Source organism: Thamnophis elegans, chromosome 3, assembly GCF_009769535.1.
Source record: "Thamnophis elegans isolate rThaEle1 chromosome 3, rThaEle1.pri, whole genome shotgun sequence".
NCBI lineage: Eukaryota > Metazoa > Chordata > Lepidosauria > Squamata > Colubridae > Thamnophis > Thamnophis elegans.
In genome coordinates, this window is record NC_045543.1 from 98,490,473 (window position 1) to 98,513,275 (window position 22,803).

The 22,803-nt window shown below is 39.8% G+C and overlaps 1 protein-coding gene across 1 annotated transcript in view; it reads right to left on the reverse strand.

Moving 5' to 3' along the window:
- CAMK4 (calcium/calmodulin dependent protein kinase IV) overlaps positions 1-22,803 on the reverse strand; it is a 69,140-nt gene that overhangs the window by 36,628 nt on the left and 9,709 nt on the right. Inside the window, exon 2 of the mRNA XM_032213705.1 lies at positions 10,137-10,215. Within this exon, the coding sequence (XP_032069596.1) occupies positions 10,137-10,215 (79 nt within the window). The remainder of the gene's footprint in view (positions 1-10,136; positions 10,216-22,803) is intronic.

A 22,803-nucleotide genomic window follows, 5' to 3' on the forward strand; every position in this document is an offset into this window, starting at 1 on the left:
ACAAGTAATCCAACGATCATACAATAAACAAGTCCAACTGGAACTTCAACTGAACATGAAACAGTGGAGCCAGACCCCTTACCCTTCAGTAAGTCCAATGGTCCTTTTCCAGGGTGCTGCTCAGGAGAGTCCAAGCAAGGGACATACCCAAGCTAAACTTCACTAGGGCGGGAAGCAGAAGCAGTCAGGGTCTCTCCACTGGAATGAATACCCTGCAGCACACGCCTCCCAAAGGCCCCTTCCGCTGAAGCAAACTTGTCCAACTTATAATTCCGCACAAATGGAGACAAGGAAGTCCAGGTGGCCGCTCTGCAAATTTCCTCAATCGGAGCCCGAGTCGCCCAGGCTGCTGTGGTGGCAGCGCTTCTAGTTGAATGCGCTGTGATGCGGCACCAGTTTAGACTGCAGAACATGAGCAAGGGCGATGCAGGCCCTAAGCCAACTGCCAATGGTAGACGAGGACACCTTCCGGCCTTGAGAAGATGGCTGGAAGGAGATGAACAGCAACTCAGAATGCCGGAAGCTGGCCGTGCACTTGATGTATCTGCGAAGCATCCTGCAGACATCCAACTTGTGCCAGCGCTTCTCACGGGGATGCCTGGGATGTGGGCAGAAGTCAGGAAGGATGAGCTCCTGAGCCCGATGAAACCAAGAATTTATCTTGGGGATAAAAGACGGATCCAGTCTGAGGATAACTCTGTCTTGTTGAATCAGGCACAAGTCCTCACGGACCGACAAGGCAGTAAGTTCAGAAATACGCCTATCCAAAGTGATGGCGATGAGGAACACAGTCTTAAACATCAAATGCTTCATGCTGGCCATCCGGAGGGGCTCGAAAGGAGACTTGACAAGGGCATGTAAGACCATGTTAAGGTTCCAAGTCGGATACCTGTGAACCGTAGGAGGGCTCGGGTTAGTAGTCCCCCAGAGAAAACTGCGGATGGTGAGATGACAGCCAAGGGACGACTGTCAGGATCCAAGATGGTGGAAAGTGCCGCTACCTGACAGCGGAGCATGTTGGGCGCCAAACCTTTGTCAAGTCCGTCCTGTAGAAAGTCCAGAATAACAGGAATCTACACAGAGGGAGCCGAGGTCCCCTGAGAAGCACACCAACTAACGAAGGACCTCCAAGTAGCATCGTAGATCCGAGTTGTAGAAGGACGGCGGGATGCCTGGATGGTAGAAATCACCTTGGTGGAAAGGTTGTCCCTGCTCAGGAGATCCCTCTCAAGTGCCAGACGGCTAGCTGCAGCCACTGGGGCTCCGGATGTTGAAGGGCCCCCTGACTGAGAGAGATCTCCTGTGGCGGAATCCACCATGGATCTTCGACGGAAAGGCTCACCAGGTTGGCAAACCAGGTCCTCCTGGGCCAGAAGGGAGACACCAGCAGGATCTCCACCCTCTCTGCCAGGATCTTCCGGATGACTCGGGGAAGCAGCGGTAATGGTGGGAAGGCGTAGAGTAGGACCCAGGGCCAAGGGCAGTGGAGGGCATTGACCTCTTCGGCCCTTGGGTCATGAAATCTCATGAAAAACCTGGAAAAGTGCGAGTTGGACGCCGTGGCAAACAGGTCCACCTGAGGGCAACCGAACCTCTGAACTAGGCGCTGGAACAGCCGTGGATGAAGGCGCCACTCCGAGTGGTCGACTGTGGCACTGCTCAGCCAGTCCACTTGGGTGTTGGTCATGCCGGAGATGTGCTCTGCCTGAATGGAGAGAAGATGTTTCTCCGCCCACCGACCTAGGTCGTCGGCCTCCGACATCAGGGACCTGGAGCGCGTACCCCCCTGGCGGTTGATGTGCGCCTTCGTCGCAATGTTGTCCATCAACACCCTCACGTGACGACCCCGAATGCCAACCTGAAAGAGAATCAGGGCCAACCGGACCGCTCTCAGCTCCAGCCAGTTGATGCTGTGCGATGCCTCGGCCGAGGACCACCTGCCCTGAGCAATCTGATTGCGGAAATGGCCCCCCCAACCATACAGGCTGGCATCCGTCATGATGGTGAGCCGGGTTGGCTCCTTGAACAGGGACCCCTTTGTCAGGCTGGAGACATCCACCACCTGAGCGAACAACGTACCTTCATGGAAACTGGGATGAACCTTGGTGAACTGCTTTCGTTGGCCCTTTGGTAAAAGAGCAGGAGCCACTGGAGCGGTCAAGAATGAAGTCGTGCCCATGGGACAATGGACAGGCACGAGATCATCTTGCCTAGGAGCTGTGACAGCTGAACGACCTTGGCCTGGGAGGATTGCTGCACCTGTGCGACCTTCTCTGAGGCTCGCCACCCTCTCCGGTGACAGAAAGACCTGGCAGGTGATGGTGTCGATGATGGCCCCCAGGTGTTGCAGCCTGGTCATCGGATGAAGGTGGCTCTTTTACAAGTTGATGGAGAAACCGTGGTCTTGAAGTACCTGCATCGTGTATTGCAGGTCTCAGACCGCCTGCTGGTGGGATGACGATTGAAGGAGGACATTGCCTAGGTAACAGTGCAGCCGCACTGGATGGGATCTGAGGAAAGCCGCCACTGCCGTGAGGATCTTTGTGAATGTCCTGGGGGCCGATGACAGGCCAAACGGCAGGGCTCGGTATTGGTAGTGCTGACCTGCATAGGTGAACCTCAGGTACCTGTGGTGGGCTTTGCGGATGGAACGTGGAGGTAGGCCTCTTTGAGATCTATGAAGGTTAAGATGTCTCCCTGAATAGATTGGAGGGACTGCATCTTGAACCTCCGATAGGTGATGTGATGGTTCAACCTCTTTAGATCTAGGATCCCCCTCCACTCTCCGGAGCTTTTGGGAACCAGGAACAGGATAGAGTAAAACCCTGACCTTTCCTGTCCTGCTGGAACTGGCTCTATGGCCTTGATATCCCTGAGGTGCCTGATTTCCTGCTTCATGAGGGACCATTTGACTGGGCATGAGGGAATGGGGCACCTGATGAAGTGACGAGGAGGAGGGGAGAAGAACTCCAAGGTGAGTCCCAGCCAGATCGTTTGTAAGACCCACTGATTCGACGTGATCTGCTCCCACTGGGCATGAAACAACTGGAGCCACCCTCCAATGGGAGCCGACCAGTGACAGTCACTTATACCTCCTGAAGGGGCGGGAACCAGAGCCCCCTCGAAAGGGGCGATGGGAATAGTGCTGCTGGTGACCCCTGTCCCGGAAAGACTGGCGATCCTGGGGCCTATCTGACTGCTGGTTAAAAGGCCTCTGCGACTGAGTGGAGCCGGAGGAAGACTCCGGGTTCCGAAAGGGCTGCCTCCTGTAGGAGTAAAAACCCTTCTTGTCGGATTTCTTGGTAACCGACGGCATCACCTTCTTTTTGTCCTTGTTTTCAACTAGGACCAGATCCAGGACCTCCCCGAAAAGCTTGTCACCCCTGAAGGGAGCAGACACGAACTTGCCCCCCGATAGCTGCCTGAGTGGATGCCAGGGAAACAAGAAGTGAGATCCAGAAACTAAGCACTTAAAATAGTCAAGTCTCACTAAGCCTGCTCACAATTTAAAGGGAAACTACTCACAATTAGCTCAAAAGAGTCCAAGCAAAAACTTTCAGAATGAAGAGAAACTCTAAGCGCGTCCACTGGGCTAGCTGAATTGAAAAAATCTGAGGATAATCAGCACCAGAGGCATGGCTTTTATTCAGTTCTGGGCAGTTTGGGTGTATTTAACCCGTTGCTTGGACTCTCCTGAGCAGCGCCCTGGAAAAGGAATCACTTCTATTAGTAAAATGGGAAGGAAAACAACCCCTCTCACCTTATAAGACCTTTTACATGCACACAAATGGCTCACTTCCGAAATAGGTTAGTAATAGGATGAAAAACCAAAGAGGTATTGCTACTTTTTCAGGCAAACTCCATTTCTTTAAAAGTTTTCTTTAAAAAATATATGGAAATTGCTCTTTCTTCTATGATTTTCTTTTCAACTTCCCAGGCTGGCCTACAGTCCAGTTATTTCTTGATAAGTCTCCTATCCAGATATTAACCAGCTATGACTCAAATCTGATTTTCAGAATCAAGTATGGTTTGTAAGATTGTGCCATCAGCTAGGAGAAAATTCAAAGATACAGTACTGTTTTTGCTAAACAAAATATACTTTTTCAGTTATCATACTTTAATCAGGCTACAGTCCATATTTTTATTTTAAGTAACATTCATTCAAAGTTAAGGTCCAAAGTATATGAATTTGCATGTGCAAAATCCCCAGCAGACTTTCAAATCAGAAAAGATGGACAGTGAACAGTGCTGGACCCTCTAGCCATAGCTCCAGATCAATATGTAATAGGTTTTTGCTTATTCAAGCCTGAAAAGATAGTAGTTGCACAGATAGTGACATATATGACTATTCTAATGTACTATTACTAACTCCATCTCAATTGCCCCTTGAGAGGATTACCGTAATGCATTCTAGGTAGGGCTGCCTTTGGAGACAAACCAGTAGTTGCAACTGGTAGGAAATGTACTATCTAGATTATTAACTGGATACCTTTCCAATTCAGAATTACACCTACAGTATATTGAAGTCAGTGAATGGTTGCCAGCAGTCACAATGCTAAGTGCTGTTAATTACCTTTACCATTATCTAAACATCACAGCACCAGGATATATCAAGCAACCTTGCTATTGAATCTGCATATCCCATTATCAAGAATATCCCTTCCAAAAGTTTAATCCCTTCCTGAGGCTTGAAGGCTTCCTCTGCACTATCCCTTCCTTTATAGAATACTCTGTCCCCAGGAAGTAGAGTCAGTTTCCATCTTTTTACATTTCCATACACAGCTTAAAATACACAGCTTTATTTCAATGTGCTTTAAAAACTGACCATGGGCACTTAGTTATTCTTTTGTTTGTTTTGTTTTCTTTCTGTTGTATACATTGCCCATATTTTGGGGGATTGGGGTGGTTTAATAACATTCAGTGCTTAAAAGAGAGGGTAGTACAATGCTATATCTGTTTAAAAATAATGATGATCATTTTAAATTGTTTAATTTTCAAAGAAATTGTTTTCACTTTTTATGAGGCAAGATGCAAAACCAGTAAGAAAATCTTGTTATTTCTTAGAGAAAAAAAAATAAGCTGTAATATCACCCAAGGTTTTAACCAATTTTTCTCAAACTTGGCAAAATTAAATGTACACAGAAGCAAGTGACTAGGGAATTCTGTGAGTTGAAGTCTTATACATCTCAAATTTGCTAAGTTTGAGAAACATTAGTTTAAAAGTACATCCGGATGTATTTTCAGGGGGAGGTAAGAGGGTGGGAAGTACAGGTTAAAATGATTTTAATGCATATAGTCACAGCTTGTTAGATTTGCACTGGGAAACTCCATGTCTCAATCTCAGAACTCATTGAATGGATTTCTCTTCTACTCTATTAACTTTCCTGTTGTTTGATTAAAATTAGGGAGAGCACCCCAAATTTCTTAGAGAAAAGTTGTTATAGAAAAGTCATAAACACATAAATAAGCAAGTGCCATTCAATTTAATGCACTTGATCAGGGGTGGGTTCCAGTGGTGGGTTCTGGATCCCATTGCAACCGGTATGCCCTTAACTCCTGCAATGCCTCTGCGATGCTCCAGCTGCTTGGCGGAGCATTGCGTAGGTGCCATAGGCTCTGTGCGCGGAAGCGCTGAAGACCTCAAATACAGGTAAGGAGGGTGGACGGGCCCTCCAGAGCACTGTACTAGAACGGTACCTGGTGCTCCTAGCAAACACCTGTATGCCCGTACCGGGGCGTACCGCCTGCAACCCACTACTGGTGGGTTCCTATGCTAGTCGGTACCGGTTCGCTGTGTGCACACTTTACAATATTTTAAATTAAACTGTTTTTCAAAAATCTAGAAAAAGTATATGTATGTACACACATGCACACGCACACACAATCAAGCAAAAGTTCCACAGTGTCATTTGGATTTTCGGTAACAATCAGATGAATGACATATTAATTCCAGAGCTTTAGTGGGAAAAGAGAGAGGAAACAAGACTGTTTTGTAATATGATCACTAATCTTAGCAGCAGAAATTTGCTGAGGAAAGACAGTTCCAAGCTGATCAGTTTTGCTGTTTTCTATTCAGTTCTCCCACTTTATGAAATAAGATGTCACTCCAATTTTCCCTTTTTTCCTTCTTCCACTCACAGCGGTAGTGTTATTAACTTTATTTTTCTCATTGTAAATTCCACTGAATCAGTTGGAATGCAGATCTAAGTAAGACAAACTAAGTAAGATCTTGGATTCTCACTTAGAATGAAAGGCTTTGTTATGCTGAATAGTGTAAAATTTTGTTTATTTGTATTTACCACTTTAAACTTACAGATAACTGCAAGAATCTATTCTGCATTACTATTTTATTATAGAAATTCTCAAAAAATCCTTGATGAAACACTTTTTGGACTTTTAAAAATTTGCTTATTTTATGTATAAAAAATTAGTGGACAGATGTATGAAACCTCAAATTACATTTTAAAAAACTATAAATAGCAAAGAAAGAGGCCTGAACCAATTTTCAGTTTCTTATAATGCATACATAAGAAACCAAGCAGGAGAAATAGACTTACGATCTGATTTGAGGTGGTATCAATGTGATTTCTGTGTCTGCACATAATTTTTCAACTAATTTAGATGCAGAAGTTTTTTTGTTTATTTTTTTTAATTAGCAAGTAGACTGGGTACCATCACTGCATAATTTATCTGATTTAGTTTCTTGGCTATAACATAAAATTGCTTCCTAAGCTTCACAGTAAAGATTGCTATAAAATGCTAATGTAAAGCATCTATTATTTATGCCTTCTTTAGAGCCTACAGGGAAACAAATGCAGCAATTTTCCCATGCAGTAATATTTACAGTTTACTTTCATAAAATCTATTTGTTTATTTACTGAAATTATTACCCTACTTTTCACTATAAATGACACATATGGTGCTCATAGTAAGAAAAATAAAATAAAATAGATTAACAATTAAAATACTTAAAATACCATTAAAAGCATATCAATAAAAAGAATACACACTGAGTTACAATGAACTCAACAGCTAGTCAAATTATATGCCAGAAAGAGATAGCTTGCCAGAAAACAAGAGAGAATTAGCCTAGCATTTTATATCAGAAAGTTCTGAAGCCTAGTTTAAACCTGTCAGATCTCTTAATCAAAAATTTCTACAATAATTGGAAGGGAAGGAAGAAGAGATGGAGGAAGGAAAGCTTCTTCTAAATGACGTTAAGTGTGTGCAAACGTGTAATGATAAATATATTATTTCAAAAACCTGATTCTAAAGGATGTAGGATTTAGAGCACTGTGCTGGTAAAAAGTCCTCCAGTCATCTCACTATTGCTGGCCTGAGGCAAATATTTTAGTAATATCACTGAACATTGTTCAATGTTTTCAAAAAGCTGCCAAATAATATAATTGCCATAATTTCTGTATTCCAAGGGAACATATCATCCTGGTTTAGCAAAAATTTCTAGAAATGTTTACATCTCTGCAGAGTCTGACATGCGCAAATCTTGGGTGTTGAGATACGCAAATCCTGGCTGAATCTAGGAATGAACACAAACTATGATTTGTAACCCGATTTAGTGTAGGTTGCATCCTTATTCCTGGATTTGCATTTCAGTTTACAAACAGCACCTGTCTTGTTTGAATTAATTTCCAACAGGCTTTTCCTTTGCTTACTAAAATCAGATACCAATTTAGAATTTATTTTGTAGATTTTGAATGATGGGAAAGATAAAAGTATTGATAATATTAAAGGATTTGTTTAATCTCAATCCAATATTGAAAGGAAAACATTTGTACCAGTGTCCCTCAACCATAGCAATTTTAAGATGCATGGACTTCAACTCACAAAATCCCATGCTATTATGACTGGCTGGGAAATTCTGGGAGTTGAAGTCCATGCATCTTAAAGTTGGCAAGGTTGAAAAAACATTGATTTATATTCTGATCTTCTCCGCCTATGATTGTCAGAGCTCCATCCACCTTTCTTCTACTAGGTCTAGGAATTCCAAATAAAGGAGGGAGAGTAAGAGACAAGCTGTATAGCTCTATTCAGTATAGCAGAAATTAGCTCACTTTAATTTAGTTTTCATATTTTAAGTCACTATCACCTCTTTCCAGTTTTCAGATATGTTACAAATATTGAAATCTGCAATTTTTGGGTGTGCTAATTTTAATGTTATGCTACATGATTTTTAGTAGTTTAAAGGGTATTCACTGCAAGATATTGCACGCAATTTTTTAAAATCAATATCTTTGGCACTTTTGAATTAGAACTATTTTATTTCACTTTGATTGTCATTCTCAAATTAAATTTCCCTAATCATAAATTGCTATAAGCCATATAGTGGATTTTATTCATAATGAAGAGTAATAGATACTTTCTACTTAATGGGAGATTAGGTCCCATGAAATCCTAAATTTAATAGACATTTAATAAGAGCTATATAGTCATGATGAAATGCTATTACAACATAATCCCTATCTGTAGTTCACCTATGCTGGCTGGAATTCCTGGAAGTGGAATATAAAAGAAGTAGAAGATTGTTAGTTTAAGGAAGGCTCCCATAAACATTGCTTTTTTGGAGTAGATCTGTTGAACAATTCTTACATAATAGATAGATTCATACTTCAGACAAAGCTGTTTGTTCATACAGGTAGTCCTTGACTTACAATCAAAATTGACCATGGCAATTATAGTCATAAGTTGTAATGGTCATATAGCAGGTCACTGTGAATGCTTCCCCAGGTGTCTCTCCAGATGAGGAGAGGAGGATGAGCCAGTCCCAGGCTTGTCAGGAAGAGAGGCAGCCAAGGGCTACGAGCAAGAAGTGGAGGGCCGAGCACAGTGGTGTGACCGGATGAGCAGCTGGCTGAGCTAGAGACAGGAGAGACACAGCTTCAGCGGGGAAGCCCAGAGACTTCAGATGGAGAGGGCACACAGCTGCAGCTTGTCAGTGGAGATGAAGAAGAACTGCCTCCTCTTCCAGATCTGAGAGCACCTAGGGCTGAGAGGAGGCAGGCACAACAAAGGTCAGCCAGGCTACTTGCGAGGAGCAGCCTCACCCCCTTTTGATGGGTTGCACCAGGAAGCAGTTATTTAGCTCAGCAAGCAGAGTGAAATGGTGCTGGGAACAATGTGTCCATTTCTTTGCTGTGTGTTCTTGCCTTGAACTTCAGATCATGACTCTTCGGCTGTGGACTCTTTGCCTTGTGGACTTGTCTTTGCACTGTGGACTAGCGCTGGATTCTTTTGAATAGCCTGTTGAACTCATCAGGAATGGGTTGGTCCTGGCACAAGGAATTGTTGGAGAATACTAATTCAGGCTTGGAACCCCTAATAAAGATCGTTGTGTAGGCGAGGAGAGAGACAGCACAGTCACCATGTGACTTGACCCGCTTTTATGATTTTTTTGGAGTAGTTGTTAAACAAATGCCACAGTTAAGTGACCTCATTGTTTGCTACAGACTGCTTTTTGTCAGAAATTGCAAGTAAACTTCTGCTTCTGTCAAAAACTGTAGTAAATCATGGTCATATGACTATAATGCACTGCAAACAGCCACAATTGTTGCTGAGTGGCCAAAAGGTGGTCATGTGACTACAGAGGGATGGTGTTGGACCAATTCAAAAATTGGTCATAAGTAGCTCTTGACAATCTATTATAACTTTTGATGGTCGCTAAGCAATTGGTTGTACATAAGTCAAGGATTATTGTGCAACGTGCATAGACCAAAATACAATTGTTCCAGTTGTTTGGGGGAGAGCACAAAGGGCATCAGCAGTGCCAACCAAAAGAAGGCAGAAAAGTTGCCAGGAAGATTGGGAGTGCAATGATTAGGAAAAATGGGAGTGAGAGTATGTTGTACTGGGAGTTTCAGCACAACATTTTGAAATTCTGAATTTGGTTCTGCTGAATTATACTGGATTTCAAACATTTCTGCAGATGTCCTATTCAGTAATAGTTTGCTTTGAATTCAACATAAAATTTCCCATAAGCCTTATTAATTTGGATTAACAGAAGCATAATGGTCTACATTGATGAGACTGTGAGAAATTGGCACATTTATATTCTGATGCAGCTCTGTTCAAAAGCAAAATTCAGCAATAAAAAACTCATGAATACGAACAGCTACACTTACAGTTTTCTTCAAGATTTTGACAGCAAAAGGCTTTTGAGTTCCTTTTTGCCTGCACCTGTAGACAATAGATGTAGCACCCCTGAATGAAAAGACAAAGAAAGACGTATCATTTAGTTGGTAATAAATTTGTAGGAGAAAGCACAGATTTACCTCAAAACAATGCCAGCTTCAAAATCTGACATTTGGAGTTTTAAATGGGGGAAAAGTCATATTTCTCTGAATTTCCCCTGTACTGCTCTTGTATTTTCAGTTTTGACTCAAATAATGAATCAAAAACTTGGTGCTTTTGTGACTAACTTTTTTCTTAGTCAAAAATTTACATGTTTTCAAAAAATAGAGGAAAATGGGAATTTGCTTGTTCCATTATTAAAGTATATTTAATGCAACAAATATTAAAATATTTCATATTTTAAAAGAAGTTATAAGATACACTAAATCTCAAAAAAACCCAATATGATCAATAAGACTTTACAGCAGAGATGATTGAGTCAGTAATACTTGGGCCATTCAACAAATTGTCAAACATGTCTACTGAGAATCATCCTATAATAACTGCTGTATTTCCTCCATTCCTTAGTCACTTAATCCTTCCTTATTCAAGGCAGTCTTTGACAGATACAATTCTTTTCTCAAGAGGTTTTAAAGGAGATTTTTCTTGTTTAACTCTTTTAGCTCTTTTAAGCAGATTATGCAGCAAAGAGAAAAACAGCAAATTCAATTCATTTATTTTTAGTCACAGCCTGTGTGTATGTGTGTGTGTGTGTGTGTGTGTGTGTGTGTGTGTGTGTGTATATATATATGTATGTATGTATGTATGTATGTATGTATGTATGTATGTATGTATATATATTTCTTTTTTGGTCTTATTAAAACAATATAATTTATTTTTAAGCCCATCAAATTTGAGCTAGTAAAATCCAGAAGGCCACTAGATGGGAGCAAAGATAACACAAATTCAAATTCTTTATTGTTCCAGATCAGCCACTCAGACTAAATAAGATTTGCTAAATATAACTACCAAATACAACCTAGAAAATAACATTCAAAATAAGGCATACAAGGTAAAAAAATGTATGATCACGCTTGCACTGTTTTGCTACTGACAATCTGCAAGTTTTATAAATGGCGCAAATGTTGCAATTATAAAAGTTACCTTGGGATTCTTATCTACCAGTGAAAACGGAACATAAAAATTTTCAGTCCCTCTTAGAAAAAAGCTTAGAAGAGTAATTACTAGCTTTTTATATATATTTCAGGGCAAAGTTATACAAAAAAAAATTCTTCAAAAGTAGTCCAGCATTTTTTATTCTTTAAAGTATATTTTATGCTTTAAAATATCACTTTACATTTGTTTAAGAAATTCCTCTTTTAGTTTTAACAATGCCACATTTGAAACAACTTCAATATTTAGGGAAGTGCATTTTACTACACCAAACTGGATATTATTTTTTTAATTCTTCCCAGGTTAAAGAATAATCTTCTCTGTAATATATGGGAATCTGATAGGACAAAGCTGATAGAATTAAGCCATGGAACTAGTCCTACGGTTTTACAAATCCTTGGTTGTATTTCAATGCTAGTTTATCCCTAAATGATAACAGATATGACAAAGTCTGGTTTTAATCACTTTCTGCTAAATATACATTGGTTATTAATTCCATACAATATGCCAATAAGAGTTCATTAATAGTGAAGTTAGCTGTATGGGATACAGCTAATTATGCTCAGCTAATTATGCTAAGATATTAGGACTCTTGACTTTAAGGGAAAAGATTCTTCAGAGGGCATATTGGTGTGTGTGGAGGAGCTGTCAGCAACTTCATAATCCAAATACCGTATTTTTCGGAGTATGACGCACCTTTTTCTCCCCCCAAAAGAGGGTGAAAATGTGGGTGTGTCTTATACACTGAATACAGCATTTTTGGCCTACTGAAACCCCACCCCTTTGCAAAAATGGACGTGCAGAGGGTTTGGGAGGTTTGCAAAGTGCTCCTGGGGGCTGGGAAGGGCAAAAACAAGCAAAAAACGGGCTGTTTTTGCTTGTTTTTGCCCCCTCTGCCCTCCGGAGCACTTTACAAGCCTCCCAAAATCTCAGCATGCCCCCCCTTTTTTTCCCTGCAAAAAATGAGGCGTGCAGAGGGTTTGGGAGGCCTGCAGAGTGCAAAAGCTTTTTTTAAAAAATTACCTTTTCAAAATCATGGTGCGTGTTATACTCTGGTGCATCTTATAGTCTGAAAATACAGTAGGTTCTTTTCCTGCAATTGTGCTGCAACTGCAGGGAGCAGTCACACAATAGCAGGAAAGAATTGCTGCTTTAAGAAGTTGCTGACAGCGCTACCCAAGGACTCCTGCCTGCTGCGAAGTTGTACACAATTCTATTGAAATTTCTATATTAACATTTCTATATTGTTATTATTTTTAGACATTTTTGAAATTTTAAATTATACAGATGAGTATGTAACCATCTAGAGAAGGATGGCTTGAGAGTATATGAATCTTTCTGATGCGTGCGAGCACACAAACACAAATCTTTTATATAAAATATAGGAGATAGGAAACAAATTAAGGCAGAACATCCCAAAGATGCTTTGCAAAAAGCAACTCAACTTTCTTGGTTTTGTTTCCTTGAAAACATTTCATTTCTCATCCAAGAAGCTTCTTTAGAACTTCTTGGATGAGAAGTGAAACACTTAATGTGCAAGCAAATTCCTTTTGATCATAAAAAAATGCTCTTCTTCATTGCATCCTGAAGGTGCCAATACCCCATACTGATGCCAGCTGAACTAAAACAGTTTAAGAAAATTCTGTTTGGATTGGAATGCTGGTTACCTTGATCTTACTCTGAACAATTTCCTGACTGCTATGCCTTCTAAAAGCAACTCCGAATCATTTTCCTTTATTTTTGTGGGGTTTATTGAACATGTACTGCATACTTTTTTTTAAAAAAGTGAGTAAATACTAAAATGACTTATTACTGCATTTACCAATGTACCATGAAGAAAATTGCAACCCTGCTCATCCCGCTATGTCCCTAGGAAGAGACTGCTGACCCACCAACCCTTAATACCTCTCACTAGCCAGCATTCAAGTCACTTTCCTGTCCTTCCTTTGCTGCCTGCCGCTGTTAAAATATTTCAAATTTTGGCCTTGTATCCAAAGTAGCCAATCACTGCTCACCCATTCAGCCTTGTTGCCACCTGATTGGGCAAAGGGACCAGCAAGAAGCAGAAAAGAGGACAGAGACAGCCCCCTCCCATCTTCCCTTGCACTACACAACAGAAGTGTAGTCAGAAATGACTGACATTTCATGAAGTGGCCACAGATGTATCAAATTTCAACCCCATGGGAGCCATGGATCCTGGATCTTGGATACATTCTATAAATTAGTTGATTTTAGGTACATTGATTCAAGAATTATTGCCCTGTGATACACTATTTTGCCCAATCTGAGGGCTACAAAGAAACAAATACAAGATTTTTAATAGTATATAGATCCATGATGGCGAACATATGGCATGCAGAGCCCTCTCTGTGGGCACACGAGCCATTGCCCCAGCTCAGCCTCAACACGCAAGTGTGCGTGCTTGCTGCCGGCCAGCTCATTTTAGGGTCTCTGTCGTGCATGCGGAGGGGTGGGGTGCATGCGGGAAATGCGGACGCATGCACAGGGGGTCTGGGGGGGTCATGCACACATGCACAGGGGAATGGTATTATGTATGCATGGGCGGGGATGGGGGGAGAGCAGGGGGGTGCAGTGCCCCCCAGCCTGTTTTTCATCCCAGGGGGCTGCAGGGAGGCCTACTAGGCCAAAAATGGGGCATAGGGGGAAGGGGAGAGTGGGGATGTCACGCATGAATGTGCATGGGGGGCACATGTGGGTGTCACACTCACATTGCATTATGGGTTTCCAGCATGCAATGACAAAAAGGTTAGCCATCAGTGGTATAGATAGCTAAATAATTTTATAGCTTAAAAAGGCATGCTCACATAGTAGAAACATTAATATTTCAGGTAAGAAGGCTTAATCTCCAAATTGTAGAGATATTATTATACACACCAATTTACTACATTTCACACCTGTCTAAAGTCAGAAGCTAGAATGAAGGGGGAGTGGCCATATAGTTTAACTAGATCAGGAGTGTCAAACCCACGGCCCCATGGCGCTGTCACATGATGTATTGGGACTTTTCCCCTTCGCTAAACCGGGTGTGGGCATGGCAGCCTGGTCGTTTGATAGGCCTGAACTAGATGCTGCTCACATAGTAGAATGAGAAAATAACCTGACTTGGAGATACTATGTAAATAAAAAACAATGAACTTATTCACATTAAGGTCCATGTCTGTTTTGTCTGCACAATCCTTTAAAAGCTGTCACAGAAAAAAGAAAATAATAAAGCTCTTTTCTGCAATGATTTTAAAAGATGAGGCAATGTAATCACAGATTATGCTATTGGAACTATTGAAGCAGTCACTGCAGCAGAAATTATGAAGCCAAATGTGGTAAAATGCAAGAAACACTCCCCCCCCCACCCACAATGCATGCTATTGCAGGGCTGAGGGGGCATTCCTGCCACTTTGTGCAGCAGCCAAAAACAGCAGAGGGCTGCCCAGAAGAAATGAAAATGTGGCAGGCAAACCAGACAGCAAAGCTTGAGCTGCCAGAAGCCAGAAAGGACTACTTCAAACATAGAGGAGGAAAACAGAAGTTGAAGATGCATTTGCAGTGGTCTGGCAAAGGACATTTTTAGCCATTCCTGCTTTGCAGAAATGGCTGTTATTTCATACTCGTAATACTGTGGTGATTGTAGGACAGTAACAATATTTAAAATTGTAACACAAATACCATAAAATCACAGTGCATATCTGATGCATTTTGACAGAGTGCGCATAGTGTGACTAAGTGAGACAACCCAGGAGCAAATATACTGAACAGAGGTTTGTATTTAAATAGTGGTTTTATCTACAACGAATGTATACATACACATACTTTAGACAGACCTCAAACTAACAGCAATCAGGAATTACAGCACAGAAGCATGTATGGAAAGAGAAATACACCACAACAGGGCCTCTTCTTATAACAGGCTCTTAAAGTTATAACAGCCCCAAAAACCTTTCTGACTCATTCCCAGCATTATATCATTGTAGCAGCTGGTCAACTCTTAAATCATTGCCCTGTCACATTTGATGTAGTTTTTAAAATAGATATTATAGGACTTTTATATGCAAAGATTCTGTGCACCTCATTTTGTGAGTGCTACACAAGTGAGTATTACTACTTCTAATTAAAGGTAGTCCTTGATTTATGAACTATCATTTAGCAATCATTCAAGTTTAGGACAGTCTCAGAAAGGGTGCTTTAAGGGGCTGTAACACTTCTAGCTGTCGTGAAATGTCACACTGTCCCTTCCCCCTCAGTCACATGATTGCAAGATGAATATTTGGTAACCTATTTGCACTTGCAGCTAGTTTGTCCAACACCTTGTGATCATGTATTTGCATCTCAGTGTTTACCAAGCTGAGTTCACACTCTGCAGGTCAACAAAGGAAGCAGGAGACAATTCTTAATTAAACTATCTTCGGTGTTATTCTCAAGAGATAGTCAAGACAGACATCAGTAGAATATCTGCTCATTACTCAAGAATTTTCAAGAGGCAAAAGAAGCAGGAGAGGTTTTATACTCAGGTATACTGTGGTTTAGGATTTTCAGAGAAATATATAGATCTCAAGAGTATCATAGTAGATGCCCACCATTGTGTTTGCTTCTGTGATTTCAATACAAATAGAACCAATTTTAAATTAAAACCGGGAGATCCAAAACTAAAGTGGTGATTTCAGCAAACCTACGAGACTGTCCAAGTTTGCAGGAACTAAAAGAAAACAAAACCTAGGTGCCTCCAAAAAAACAGATAAGGATCTGTGTCCCATAGTTTCAGATGCATAATATTGGAGCAACTGAGCCAGGTAATATTATGGGAATCGGTTGGAAATTAAAATGTAAAATAAGGAATTGGTTGAGTTCTTAATATCTTAGATAATTTTGATAGAGAATGGTCTGCTATAGTAATGATATTCTATTTTCTTCACGATCGGTTTTATAGCGGGAGTGCGCACATACGTAAAAGGTCTTTGATGATCTCTGGGTCGATGGGCGGAACCTCACACCATTGTCACTACTGGTTCGCCCAAACTGGTCCGAACCGGCAGCATACTACTTTTGGTCTCCTACTTGGCATTCTGTGAAATGGGGCTTGTGTGTACATGTGGTGTGGGAATATCATGTGTGAAGTATTAAAAGGGAAGAGTGTTTTTTTTTCTTTTTCGAATCTCCAGAAATCCAAACCTACAGGATGTTAACATCCTCAGCAGAAGGGCAGCCACATCTAAATCACAGCTTTTTAATACCTTGTCATAAAATTCAAATAGTGCTAATGGCTTTGATTGCAAGATTATATAATATGTACTGGCAATGAAATACATAAATCTTTAAAAATTACCTCAAATATAAGAAGGTTTAGAAGGCCAGACCCTTTATTTAGCCATTTTTATTAAAAGAAAGATGTGGGAACATCTATCAACAGATTTTATGGCCATGTTTCTAAGTTTAGCAGAGGTGAGATGATTTGAATGACAAGTAAACAGTGAATCTTTTCTAAACCTTTACTGTAACCCACCTTCTCAAAAACCACCTCCACTCAATTATTTTTAATAACTGATTTGCTTTCTTTAGCACACCCTTATAGTTACACTGAGTTATAAATCTTATTGTCTGTCTTCAGATCTTTGGGTGCCAGTAGAAAATTCCATCAAATGATTTTTTCATCTCAGAAAAAAGAAACAAAAAAACCTGTCTCTCTTTGTAAAAAGATTTGTATACATAAAAGTTCAAATAAAATCCCCTCTCCCCCTTAGATTAATAAAGTGAGCTATTTCTATCAAGGACAAACAGAAACGCTAGTTCCACTCCAGGCTCATAATGTGAATTTCAATACTTTGTTAATAGACTTTTTATGGCTCAACCACATGTTGCTGCTATTCAGTACCTGTTTTCCATATTTTCCCTTTGGGTCCTTCATCTTCTCTCAAAGCAGCCTTTTTAAAAAACCAACAATATAAAATTTGTGGAATAATTTCTACAAGTTTAGGTAGAAACAGCACTATTACATTTTTTTAAATGTAAAAAAAATCCTTAGCTTAATTATAGATATGATGAAGAACTTGTTTTTATTTCTTATTTATATAGATTTCAAAGCTGGAAGCATTGATTAAATGGAAATTATTTCATGCATTCATCAACCTGGGGTCCAATGGGAAACCTGTGCAATGGCTGTACTGTTTCTAAATATGTATTCTCCCACAATCTTGTTTTTATTATTTTATTTATCTTGTTTTTATTATTTTATTTATCTTGTTTTTATTATTTTATTTATCTTGTTTTTATTATTTTATTTATCTTGTTTTTATTATTTTATTTATCTTGTTTTTATTATTTTATTTATCTTGTTTTTATTATTTTATTTATCTTGTTTTTATTATTTTATTTATCTTGTTTTTATTATTTTATTTATCTTGTTTTTATTATTTTATTTATCTTGTTTTTATTTATTTATTAAAGTTTGTATTACCGGTTGCTGTGATTTTGTTTTAACTACTGATTGTATACCATCACAATCATGGTTAGTGAGATGGGAAGCTATATAAATGTGTCAGTTAAACAAACAAACCTGTCAGTTTAGTCTAATCTAATCTATTTCACTGTTTATGCATTTTTCATGATAGTTAAGGCAAAGGGGCTCTCTTCCAATGAATAGTTGACAAAACAGTTTATCTGAATTTTCAAAAGCTATAACTGATGGTGAATTTTTCAGCCAAAATTATTTATGGTAACATTTTTTATATTAAATATCAATTGAAATGTCTTTCTTTTCACATCCTATGAGTATTTGGTGATAACTATGGTTGATATTTTATGATTTTAAAAAGATTAATTTTTTCTCAAAATATTAACTAAATCAATATAATAATCCTTTGTTATGCAGTAAATGGTGGGATTTCTTAAAATCCTATTCCTTTATAATATATGCTTATACGTCAGATATGAATGAAACATTAGATTATTTGAATTTTCCCTTAACTAAAACAGATTATAATGGCCTCTTTCTGTTCATTCTCACTCTCTCCTTAATTTCTACTTTTAAATCTTTTTCCATACTATTTTAAATCATGTTGAGAGGTTTGTAGTTATTTCTAAAATTATCTGGCAGATGTTTGAAGGTCGTTCCTAAACTTGTGATGTAGCAATTTGCATATGTTCTTCAAAAGCTGTGAGCTTTTAGTGTTTATGACATTAAACTGTCAGAAAACATAGTATTTTATGAATCTGTATCCAAAATATGAATATATATTTCTGTTTTTTTTCTACCTGGTTTCCAAATATTAAGTTTTGGTTAATATTAAAAATGAGGCTATATAATACCGGTCTTCCTTCCTTGAATATTAGATGTAGACATAGACATGGTTTTCATATCTGCAGAGTAACAGATGTCCAACTACAGAAGTAAAGTCTGGGTGGGGGATGGGGTCAATGTCCTCAATTATTACACTTAAGAGTGAATTTCATCCAAAGTACGGATCAATATTTGAAACCTTGTAATGGAGCAACACATCTCATTAATTAGTAAGACTAGTCATATTTGATTCTAAAAGTTTTCCATCTTTCACAATACCAGAAATACATTTTTGATTGATTTATCAATTAATAGTACCACAGTTATGGTACAGCAAAATGTAGCCAATTGATCTAGTAGAGAAATATACTGTATTTTTCGGTGTATAAGATGCACTTCTCCTACCCAAAAGTGGACGGAAATGTCTGTGTGTCTTATATAGCGAATGTTGCTGAAGCCTCACCCACCTGCCAGCCCCCACCCTTCAGCCTCTGCCTCCCAGCCATTTGCCTCCTTGCAGCAAACAGCCTGGTCAGTTTCAGCACAGCCTGATTTAGCACCAGCAGCTGATTGGCAGCTGGATCTGCCTTCTGGAATACTACCTATCAACTGTTCCAGACTACGGGGATCACCACTGTCTCCGCCCATCACAGTCTCCACACGCCCCATTTTCAACCTCTGCGTGCCCAGTTTCAGCCCACTGGAGGATTGTTTGTGCATACTAAGCCATAGACATATCAAGAACATGTACCTCTGAATATGCACACACACATTGAATATAGTTGTTTTACTGTAATCTGTACTTTTACATATGTATTTTAATTATATTTTGCCTTGTACCTTTTATGCTTTTGTGTTAGTGTCTTAAATTTTCCTAGTTCTGCATTCTTCAGTGAACCGGTACAGGCAAACAAGTCCATAAAAGAAGCAGTGAATGATATATATTTGGAACAACCATTTTTCAAGTATTACAAAATCTAATACTAACATCAATGATACCTCTTCAGCTTTCAATGTTTAAAAACTTTAACCAATTCACAAAGACAGAGTGCTCGCTAGGAAAGCTCCAGAGTTTTGCCTTATAAAAGTATTTATATGCTCCCTGTCACCAGAAAATTACATTGAAGAATCCCCAAAGAGGATGATGCCGGCCATTAACTTGTTGTTTGTTGCTGAGATTCCCAAGATAAAGGAGAAAGGGCGTAAGATTTGAAAGAAACTAACAAAAATCTGGGGCAGGTGGCAATTTGTTGAGAGTGATAGTTGGAACTCGCAGATGGCTGCATTTCATGGAGCAGGGCACAGAATAGGAAAAGAGAGCATCTTTTTCTACAGGAAAAAAAGTTAGAATCCTTCTAGCTACGGCACCAGAATGATACCTTCATGGAACACTTTGGTTTCACCACAAGGAGAGGACCACTATAGGGCAGCAAAGAATAGGGTCTTTCTGCTGTCTGTGTAGTATTGGGCATCTGGATTTTTGCAACGTATCTGGTATCACTGGGATTGGGGTCTTCCCCAGGGCCATTGTCTTTTTGGTGGCAGGAGAATCTGATTATATCAAGCCAGGCTTTATTTGCCACTTCAATAGCATGGTGCTGCTCTATTTGATTAGAGAACTAGGGGGAAAAGAGGCCTTCCCCTTGCCAAACCTTAAGAGAAATAGCCAATTCTTTCCCTGAAATGTTGCACGGAGCTGCTTTGTGCAGCTGGAGATCTGGTGGAAAAAGAACCATCTCTCCACACTTCTCCTGTTAGGATGACAAGGTGGCAAGGAAGCTGACTGTTTCACCATGCCAGTCCAGAGGTAGGTTCCGACAGATATTACTGCTGGGACATACCATGTGCCTGCTTTATGTGCATGTGCTGTGCGTGCACGCGCTGTGCGCACAACTAAAATTGCTCTGTGCATGCACAGAAGCAAAAAAACAAGATGGCGGTGCCTACAGCACCACTGGGAAACTCAGGGGCGTGGAAGGCCTGGGTCTCTGCCAGTTCCAGTGACCCAGGCCACCAAGCTACTACCAGTTCAGCTGAATGGGTCTAAACCGGTAGGAACCCACCACTGTCCCAGTTTCTGAATCTGCAGAAATGAACCATGTAATTGAGTATCTGGCAGACAAAAAAAATCAACTGGCAATTGTCAGCCAGACCCCTCCCTTCAAATCTTACCAGGTCCTGCGAAGAAGGGGAATGTTGAATTAGGATCTTACTTCATCTTATAACCTTATGGCCAGAATGGAATTCAGGTTATTGTCTTATAGTTCTGAAATAAGATTGACAAACGCAGAGAATCCTGCCCTTTTATGGATCATTATTCCCTCCATTAATGCAACAGTACAAGATAGTAGGAGTTCCTTTCTGAGTTTCCTACATCATTAGATGAAAGATATATTAGTATTAATCCATTCTATATTTCCCCTATTGTTGCCAAGAAAACTACAGAAACCCAGACATGACCATGAAGTCACCAAGAGTCAAGTTCAGCCTGATATAATCTTGACATTTCACAGTAATTGTGGGTGAATTCATGTTTGAAAGATATTCATGGTGGACATGTCACACGCAACAACAGGAAAGGTCTTGGTCCAAATAATAGATAGGACTGCCTCACTGCAACCAAGCAATTCTAAAGTGTTTCCCCAAGACTTCAGACTCTCCTTTATCTAACACAAATCCATTCTTCTCTCTCTCTTCTTCACACACATTCATATTCATTATTCACAGTTTCACTCCCTCTCTGCTCCTCAAAGCAATTTAGATTTTAGAGAACTTCCATTGCTCCCAACAGAGGTTCATGGCAATGCAGACAATTTGGAAGGAGATACCAATACTCCAGAAAATAAGCCCGGTCAAAGAATTCTCTTTGTGTTACAACTAAGCCTTTTAAAAGGCAAAATGCAGCAGTGGAAGATTTCTTTTGATGAGTTTTTAATGGAGGAGAAAAGATTATCCTTCCTGAATAGTAAAATCTATTCCTAAACTGCACACATTAAAATCAGGCTTTTAAAAATCTACATGCGTAGGAAGAATAGCTCTTTTTTTCTATAGCTGCTAGGGAAAGCTGTGGGGGCTCCATTTTTGTTTTTGAGAAGAGAATGGACAACAATTTATTGAGAATGCTATAGTGCAGTATTTCTCAACCTTGGCAACTTGAAGATGTCCGGATTTCAACTCCCAGAATTCCCCAGCCAGCGGATGCTGGCTGGGGAATTCTGGGAGTTGGAAGTCCAGACATCTTCAAGTTGCCAAGGTTGAGAAACACTGGTATAGTGTCTCCTGCTTGAGCAGAGGATTGGACTAGAAGTCTTCCAAGGTCACTTCCAAATCTATTATACCAGGGGTGTCAAACTGTTGACCCGCGGGCCAGATGCGTCACGCACAGGCTGCGCCCACCCCAGCTTGGCAAATGGGAAAAACATCGTGAAATGTCATGTGACAGTACGAGTTTGACACCCATGTGTTATACTGTTATTATAAGAGTTGGGGACAGGGGTCTCATGGAAAGAGAATATGAGAAAAAGCTTGCAGTATCTGGGAAGCCTAAAGGCTAGAGACTCACCATTTCTGATAAATACAAATATCGACAAATAAATTTCAAAAAATGTTTTTCAAAAAATGTTCTAGGTTCTTTGATTTTTTGAGTGATATTTTGATTGGTTCTATGAAAATACTTTTCTAACAAAATTAGTAGCTTCCATAAAGAAAGAGAACTCTTTCATACAACAGGATTTTTAAAAAATTGAATATTTCCAATATGATGTCATGAGTATATTTCTAAAAGTATCCAGTGACATTTAGTTGTGTTTAACAACAAGGCAAATAAAATCAGAGAAAGCTTCACAGTCAACTTGACTCCTACGTATTCATTAAGGCTCCAGTTTTCTTCAAATATTGACTGATTGAAGCTTCCCCTTTTCTGGTGAGTGATCACAGCAATATGAGAGCTTAGGATACAAATCAAAGAATATAAATCATATTTATCAATTTATATTGATATCTGAGTAACAGAAATAAAATTAGATGCATAAAAGGCATGTCAAATTTAGCTTTGATTCATTTTAAAAATAGTAAATGTGGGGATTATATCTGAAGAAAAATGGGAGAAAGAAAAATACCCCTAATCTAGTGATTTCTGTTAGATTTTCATAGGCAAAGAAGAGTAAACCTTTCTACAGAAGTACAATATACATATTTAATACAGCATATTACCTTAAACC